Here is an 8,705-nt window from a genome sequence, read left to right as displayed (position 1 = left end):
GAGCAAGGTACTTTACCTAGATTGCTCCAGTAAAAACCCAACTGTATAAATGGGTAATTGTATGTAAAAATAATGTGATATCAGTATAATGTGAAATAATGTATAATGTGATATCTTTTTACAATTGTAAGTCGCCCTGGATAAGGGCGTCTGCTAAGAAATAAATAAATAAAGAGGTACACACACACACACACACACACACACACACAAGCAAGCAAGCAGAGGCACACACACACACACACACACACACACACAAGCAAGCAAGCAGAGGCACACACACACACACACACACACACACAAGCAAGCAAGCAGAGGCACACACAAGCAAGCAAGCAGAAACACACACACACACACACACACAAGCAAGCAAGCAGAGGCACACACACACACACACAAGCAAGCAGAGACACACACACACACACACAAGCAAGCAAGCAGAGGCACACACACACACACGCAAGCAAGCAGAGACACACACAAGCAAGCAAGCAGAAACACACACACACACAAGCAAGCAGAGGCACACACACAAGCAAGCAGAGGCACACACACAAGCAAGCAGAGGCACACACACACAAGCAAGCAGAGGCACAAGCAAGCAAGCAAGCAGAGGCACACACACACACACACACACACAAGCAAGCAAGCAGAGGCACACACACACAGAGAGGTACACACACACACACAAGCAAGCAGAGGTACACACACACACACACACACACACACACAAGCAAGCAGAGGTACACACACAGAGAGGTACACACACACACAAGCAAGCAAGCAGAGGCACACACACACACACACACAAGCAAGCAGAGGCACACACACACACAAGCAAGCAGAGGTACACACACACAAGCAAGCAGAGGTACACACACAGAGGTACACACACACAAGCAAGCAAGCAGAGGTACACACACACACACACACCAGCAAGCAGAGGTACACACACAGAGAGGTACACACACACAAGCAAGCAGAGGTACACACACAGAGAGGTACACACACACACACACAAGCAAGCAGAGGTACACACACAGAGAGGTACACACACACACACACAAGCAAGCAGAGGTACACACACACACAAGCAAGCAGAGGTACACACAGAGGTACACACACACACACACAGTCTCAACGTGGTCTTGTCAACATTGGAAAACACACTACAAATGAAAGCAAAGTTGAATACCTTTTTTTTCAAACACAGTGGATTATATATAAATATACGATGAACGCAAAGCTTTATTTTTAAAGTTTTTATTAACACATTGTTTTCTATGCGTTGTTTGTTTACAAGGAGTTAAAAAGTGTTGCTGTAGAACTAAAACAAAACAGGTTCAAGAAAGAAAGAAAAAAACACGCGTGGCGTGCCCCTGCACCCTATCACAATCCTTTTGAATATTGTTGATCTTTTATTAACATGCTGATTGAAACATCCTTTACCAGCTTAGTTTACAGAGAAAGAAATATTCTAATGCAACAATTAAACAAGAATTACAATCCCATGTCATCATTGTAAAATCAATACAAAAAGTGTAAGAATTCGAGGTTAAAATGCAAGAACCGAATGAGGAAGGACTACATGAAAATGGGAAATAAAACCGAGTACTTTTCTCATTTTTCTTTAATTATTTTACTTTTTGTTCTAGTTATGGGGGGAGCAAAAATCATCTTTGGAAGAAGTTAAAAGTATTTGTACATTTTATTTTATTTTTTTAAATGCCACTAACCGATTTCTTCTTTTTTTTTACTTTTTAATTAGTAGGCTATTGTTATTACTATTTTTTTTTGCTATTATATCCTAAGAGGTAGATCAACAAAAACATTTCAATGGTTAAAACAAAGAAAGAAAAGAAAAAGCTAATCGTGCGTGCTGGATTGGAAGTGCGAGGCGGGTCTGTGCCGTGCTTGGAGAGAGTTTGGGCGGGAGGAGTTGGCGATGTAACGGGGAAACGTTCTGAACCCCCCCAGGATATTTTGACCATCGCTACCCCAGTTAACAGGACGTGGCGCTTCAGTCATGAAATCTCAGAGAGTTCACTTAACTGGCGGTCTTCCTCTGATCTATAGAATATAATTAAAATGGCTGTATCTTAAGAATCGAGAATTTTCCGCCTTACTCCGTTTGACCCGCCCAACCGGGCCCGGTAATATTTTTCTCTTCGCGTCGACACACGCTCGCTCCTGTGCACTTTTTTTTTTTTTTTTTTTTTTTTTTACAAACCCAACCCGGAGAGGAATACAAAATAATAATAATAATAATAATATTAATAAAATAAAATACAAATTATTAAAAAAAACAGGATTCTTGCGTGTGTTTTTGAGAAAAAACAAAAGAAAAAAAAACGACATGGTAGCAGAGAAGATATTGCAAATGTTAGGATTCATTATTATTATTATTTTGTTAATTTATTTATGTATTTATTTGTGTTAAACAATCTTTTGACAAAAGTGTTGAGGTAGTTGTATTAATTAATGAATGCATTCTGTCCGGCGTGACGCCTTTCAGTCGTGTTGGGTGTTTGTATAAAAACAAGATTTAACAGTGACGTTGCCCTCTATTCCAGTCAGAGTGTGATGATGAAGGACCAAGCAAAAAATTAAAAAAAGACATTCTCGATTTTTTATGGTTCTTTGCAAAAGTAGCAGTTTGTGATTCTATCAACATCACCAGAGAGCATGCATGTGCTTAATACAACTAAGAAAAGCGAGGCCATTTGCACCAGTCTTCCTATAAGAGGCTCAAGGGATGGAAATAAGGCTCCGTACTGCATAGCAGTGTCACCCATTCCAGCCACACAATAGGCAGTAAGCTCAGAGGGGTCTTATTAAACTCATACTAAGACCAGGAATGGAGCACACTGCTATGCAAAGGGAGTCCCATCCCCGCAGGCGGCTGTAAATCCTTGCTTTACTTTTAACATAGGCCTATATATGTTTTTATTTAAAAAATGATACCATCAATGTATTTCATTGAGATAAAACATTAGCTATACTGTACATATATTAACTCCTATACTGTCTTAACCAAACACATCTGAAAGCAGGGAACCTGTGACAAACGCTGCACCCCCTTCGTGAAAAACACACACAAGTACCGAGGTGTTTATTAATAGATAAGTCTGAAACCCTAGACTAGACAAAACGACAAAACAACTGGTCTAGCCTGGCCTTTTTACTGGGCTAACTTCTACCTAAGGCGCCCTACACGACAGCGCCGTTGCTGTACTGTAAAATAATATTGATTGAATCGAGGTGTGTGCGAATCGGTTTTAAATGACAGTCAATCAAAAAGCTGCTAGGCTGATGCGTTGTTTTGTTACGTATCTCTTTTCGGTTCGTTCATTTTAAGTCACATAATTAGTTTGTTAAATACACGACAAAATACAGACGATTGCTCAAACTGCATGTGATGATGTAACCTTTTTTCATATCTTTAAAATCAACCATCATTTTGTATATATATATATAGCACACACACAAAATGATGGTTTATATATATTTATATTTGTGTTTGTGTATTGGTTTTATTTCGGCAAAGCGATTCTACTGTGCCATATTGTCAAAAACAAACGGAAAAAATAATGAAAATAAAACAAAATAATAATAATAATAACCACCCCGAAAAAAAGACTGAAGTCTAAGAAAACAGAAATTTAGGAAGCGGGTGAGGGGCGATTTTGTAGAGGGGTTAAGAGGTCCCCATCGTCGTACTGCTAGAGAGAGAGAGAGAGAGATGAGAGGGAGGAGAAAGAGAGGAGAGGAGAGAGAGGAGAGGGAGGAGAAAGAGAGGAGAGAAGAGAGAGGAGAGGGAGGAGAAAGAGAGGAGAGAAGAGAGAGGAGAGGGAGGAGAGAGAAAGAGAGAGTGGAGAGAAAGAGGAGAGGGAGGAGATAGAGAGGACAGAGGGAGGAGAGAGAAAGAGAGTGGAGAGAAAGAGGAGATAGGAGAGAGACAGATAAAGAGAGAGATAGGAGAGAGACAGATAGAGAAGAGAGAGATAGGAGAGAGATAGAGAGAAGAGAGAGAGAGAGAAGAGAGAGCTGCAGTGTCCCACACACTCACGCTCCCCTCCCCATATACAATTATTTGTTATTAATCCAAATAGCACTTTTTTTTTTTACTTTGATTTTTTTTTCTTTTGAGATTTTGGTTGATGCTGATGAAACACTTGTTATAACCAGATGTCCGAATATCGCTTGCTGTTCAACATAAAAAAAATTAAAACAGAATGAAAAAAGAAAACGTTAAAAGAAATACAATAAAATGCCGAAGTCTGAATAAGTTGTGTGTGTGCCGTTGCATGAGCAGTTTTATATAGAGGCTTTAAGACAGGCAATCCTAACATTCTGTGATTATTTTTGGCGGGACATACAGGTAGATCTCTGGTAAAGACCTGACTTACCACTCCAGACAGTCTGTGCGCTTTAGACGTCAGAATTATAATTAGAATATATTGTAATTAACAGCAAATATGCATGAAGATCACACACACCCGTTTTCATAAGTCCGATGAATAGTTGGATAACAACCAATAACTCGTTAATGATGCAAGGTATTATTGGTAGCAGTGTCGAATGTAGAATAAAAGGTTAAATGTTATATTAGTCTATTTCAGGGTGGTGTGGACTATTAGTGCTCTGTAATGTATTTATAATGACTTATTTAAAATGGTATTGTGAGAAGCTATAGTAAAATGAAATGATATTTTCCCAGTCGCATTTTTAGTGGTCACAATCGTCTGCTTCGTTTCATTTATACTTGTATAGCACAAAGAAAACACAAATTCTGAATTTGAGCGTTTCCACTCTACAGCTGCCATTACACGACCGGCACTGTAGGTGGCGCATGTCATGACTCCAGCACGATTGCACGTAATCACATGCGAGCGTCACTTCTGGGAGTTTCTATAAATCTCATGAATAATGATGACCAGGACTATAGTATATAGGCCTTTTATGCCTTCTGCAATTTGGCCATTTAAAAAAAAAAAAAAATCTGCCTGTCTGTATGACACCCCCCCCCCCTCCAAAAAATACTCAGAATGATAGATAATCCTTCTCTTTAAAAAAATATAAAAATAAAACGGAAGCACAAATAATGGAATAGACTAACTTCTGATAAGGTACATATTTAAACGCTACTGTGCTTTCTCGATGGCGGTGTGTTTCTTAAAGAAGCGATCGGTGGAGCAGGTGTGGATGGAGATGTTTTCCTCTGCTATTTACGTGTCATACTAGGCAATACAGGTTTTGTTTACTTTGTATGTTGTAGTCATTTTTTGTTTTTACGTATAGTCATGTATTTGTTTGATCCCATTTAAATTCCTCTGTTTAAAAAAGAAAGACGTAAACCGAGGCTATCGCTAGTCATTTTGTAAATCTTTTTTTTTGTTTGTTTCTTTACAGAACCTCGTTGTCTGGAGGATGAGAGGTAACGGTCTGACCTGACTGTCCGCGTCACGCTCATTTTAAATACTGTATTTACATGATGGACTTACTTCATGCAGTATCACTGCACACCACACAACAGCGCACAATGGAAATGCACGATTCAAATGGAAATTATTTCCCTTTGTTTGAACTCTGTGGGTTTCAAGAAGTTGCTAAAACTGTGAAAAACATCTATGCATTTATACACGCTTTTCCAAAGGACAGAAATCCCTACGGGGCAAAAATAATGTGAAGTAGAGTCTACAGTATCAAATCCTCGCCTCCACTTTGGATGGATCCGCTCAGAACACTTGTAGAAGCACGAATGAAATGACTTACTTGTGTGCATTTAGCAATGTGTACCGTGACAGTGACACGTCTGTATCCGCGTAACCCCACAGGCAAGGCCGACCTATTTTAAAATTAAAAAAAAAAAAATCCTCCACAAGCTCGCGCCGCACCTTTTTATAAACGTTATTAATATTATTATATCTGACTTTCCTAACACGTATAGCGCAGCCCTGTGGCTCATCTCAACGTAAAACAAACAGAAAAAAATTACCTTCTATCGCTCTCTCTCGCTTTTTTATTTAAAAAAATAAAATATTCAAGACTATCAGCTTTATATAAAATACCAGCAAGCAAAAAAAAAAAAAAAAGTAAGGGACAAACATTGAGGTAACTACACCTTGAGGTAGGTTTTTTTTTTCTTTTCTCGTTCTTTCTTTCTCACCCTCTTATCCTCCCTTCCGTCTCTCGAAACCCGCACGGTTGAGCGGCGCAGTTTAGGGTGTGCGCTCTCTCCTCTTTTTTCACTTCTCTCTCTCTCTCCCTCTCTCTCCAGGGGAAGCGTTAGGCGTTTAAACACTTATAAAATGTTTTATAATAAAATTAAAAATTAAAAAAAACAAGCAGCGTTTCTTTTTTCTGAAGTGGGCAAACTCGCCCCCAGAGGTACTGTAACTAATTAGCTGCAACGTTTTGGCTTCCGCCTTCTTCAGATAGCTTGGTGGAAATAGCCGGGCAGACTGATGCTGTAAAATGTGAAAGTTCAAGTGACTTACAGATGAATGTTCTAGAACACTGTGACATAGACAGTTCTGATGTGGAGTTCCAATTCTAAAATGATATAGATATGGGTAGAACAGTTTAGACTATATGGATTTTTGTCATGTTCCTTCGTTATTATTTGTATGCTGGTGTACACAACGCATTCTAGAGATTACTCAGTTTGCCAACTTCAGATACAACTCCGCGTGCGAACACAGGAGTAATGCTCTATCGCACCGCCAGGGGGCAGCCTCCCCTTAACAATACTGGAAACTCCCGGCCTCACAACTTTCTTGCTGTTTCCACGCTTTGTTCAAGGAAGAGAAGATCATTCTATATATATATACGTCATTATAGCACACTTAAATGCAAACACTGTGCGCATACACTACAGTTGGCTCGTTCATTTTTAGCTAGCATCTGATGACGGCATCTAAACTGTCTGCAACGTCTCTGATCTTAACAGCGTGCCGGTTGCTTCAGCTAATTATTTTTAAATAAAATATGTTGAAATTGTTGGCAATGGTAAGTATAAATGGCCGCCTCCTCTCTCGCATGCTCGCTTGCCTTGTCATGTGACCAGCGGGCTCGGCATTCTGATGACATCATTACGCACAGAGAGCGACCGAGACTGTCGAACGCAAGCTACGCAACCCCTGTTCTCTTACCTTTCTAGGTTTCCTCATTGCTCTAATATAATAGTTTAATCTCTTTATATACATATTCTTAAAAGAAAAACACCTTTAAAATGAAGAATGACTGGAAATGAAGACATTTTATTTACTTCTTACAGAACACTATAGAAAGGGGATATATCCCCCCCCCCACCATTATGTTCATAATTGAGAGCTTTTTTCACAACATCAAAGTCATGTTTTATTTGAATGTTATTTTAATAAAGGTTTCAATAAACCATGTGATCATAACAGAATTAAAAAAAATAATAATACAATTGTATTAATAATAATACAAAATGTATAATAATAAAACTTGAATATTTGATAATACACATTTAAAAATATTCAGATGGAGAGGAAAAATAATATCACAAGCAATAGCAAATATATTGCTGGTGTTTATATATATAAAAAAATGTATCCAAGACTTTGTGTTTGTCAAAAGCTGTCAAGTCAGTCAGTACATGCAGAATCAAACTACAGCACGCTGGTCACTCTGTCTGTGTGCCCTTGTAAACGTTTACCGCAGTAAATTTGCAGGGTCATTTTACCATTTCCCATCATTTACCATGTTTTTTTTTTTAAAACACGCTTTCCCACGCTTGCCTATGCTTTGCCATGCTTTCTCTATGCTTTATTACACTTTGCTATAACTTTTATTAAGGGAGTGCATTTAGTTTTAATTTTGTAACATTTAAATTTTTTTCATTTCCAGTCATCCTTTGGCCTGGCATCTGGTTTCCATTTTCTTTTCTTTTCTGTCTTATTTTTTCTATCTCTCTTTCTCTATTTACTCATTTGGATTTTCTCTTTCGCAGGGTTTCATTTTTTTCTTTCGTTCTTTGTTTCTCTCTCTCTCTCTCTGTCTCTCTCTCGGTGTTCTCCCTGCTCCCTGTCGCCTCACTTTCTCCGCCCCGCCTGCTGCTCAAGCTGCTGCGGCTGGGGAGGAGGGGGTTGGGACTGGGACACAGCCTCCTCCTCCTCAGGCTGTTGCTGGGAGTGCTGGATTTGCTGGGAGTGCTGGTGATGCTGGTGGAACCCTCCTTTCTGCTGCTGCTTCACCTGTGCCAGGATGTCTCTGATCTTGCGCTGTGCCAGCTAGGAGGAGAAGAAGAACAGGAATCAATCGATCTGTCAAACTGACTTGATCCCTTACAGTTTCAGAGGGACCTCAAGGTCTATATTAACTTTCAAAGAACACCACGGCCTGTGAGAAGGTAAGAAACGCTGAGAAGCGGCCGAAGTCAGCGTTTGGGGGTCAAGTCCCGTTTTTCAATTCCCATTCCCTTTTAATGAATTCCAACTCACCATAGAAATTGCAATTGGCAGCATTCTGTTAAAATGAGCGTCTCACAACAGTGGCAACAAATGACTTCAACTGAAGTCGCAGTTTGTTAGTCAATTAAACTGGCTTCAAATGAAAGCGTTGAACCATCATCACGACAATCATTACGTCTCTAAAATATCAATTCCAATTCCTTCAACGGTCTCCTGGAAGCAGGTTTCAAGACACTGTTCCTGAAGAAGAGCCGCTGTGTTTCTCCC

The 8,705-nt window shown here is 39.4% G+C and overlaps 1 protein-coding gene across 2 annotated transcripts in view; it reads right to left on the bottom strand.

Moving 5' to 3' along the window:
- Positions 1 to 1,244: 1,244 nt before the first annotated feature.
- Positions 1,245 to 8,705, bottom strand: part of LOC117435152 (insulin-like growth factor 2 mRNA-binding protein 1) — a 50,090-nt gene continuing 42,629 nt past the window's right edge. For both annotated transcript variants that reach the window (XM_034058144.3, XM_059002946.1), the window contains exon 15: positions 1,245 to 8,258. In XM_034058144.3, the coding sequence (XP_033914035.2) occupies positions 8,061 to 8,258 (198 nt within the window). In that variant the 3' untranslated portion in view covers positions 1,245 to 8,060. The remainder of the gene's footprint in view (positions 8,259 to 8,705) is intronic.

This window comes from Acipenser ruthenus, chromosome 28 (assembly GCF_902713425.1).
Source record: "Acipenser ruthenus chromosome 28, fAciRut3.2 maternal haplotype, whole genome shotgun sequence".
Lineage (NCBI taxonomy): Eukaryota > Metazoa > Chordata > Actinopteri > Acipenseriformes > Acipenseridae > Acipenser > Acipenser ruthenus.
This window is presented reverse-complemented; position numbering and strand designations above follow the sequence as displayed.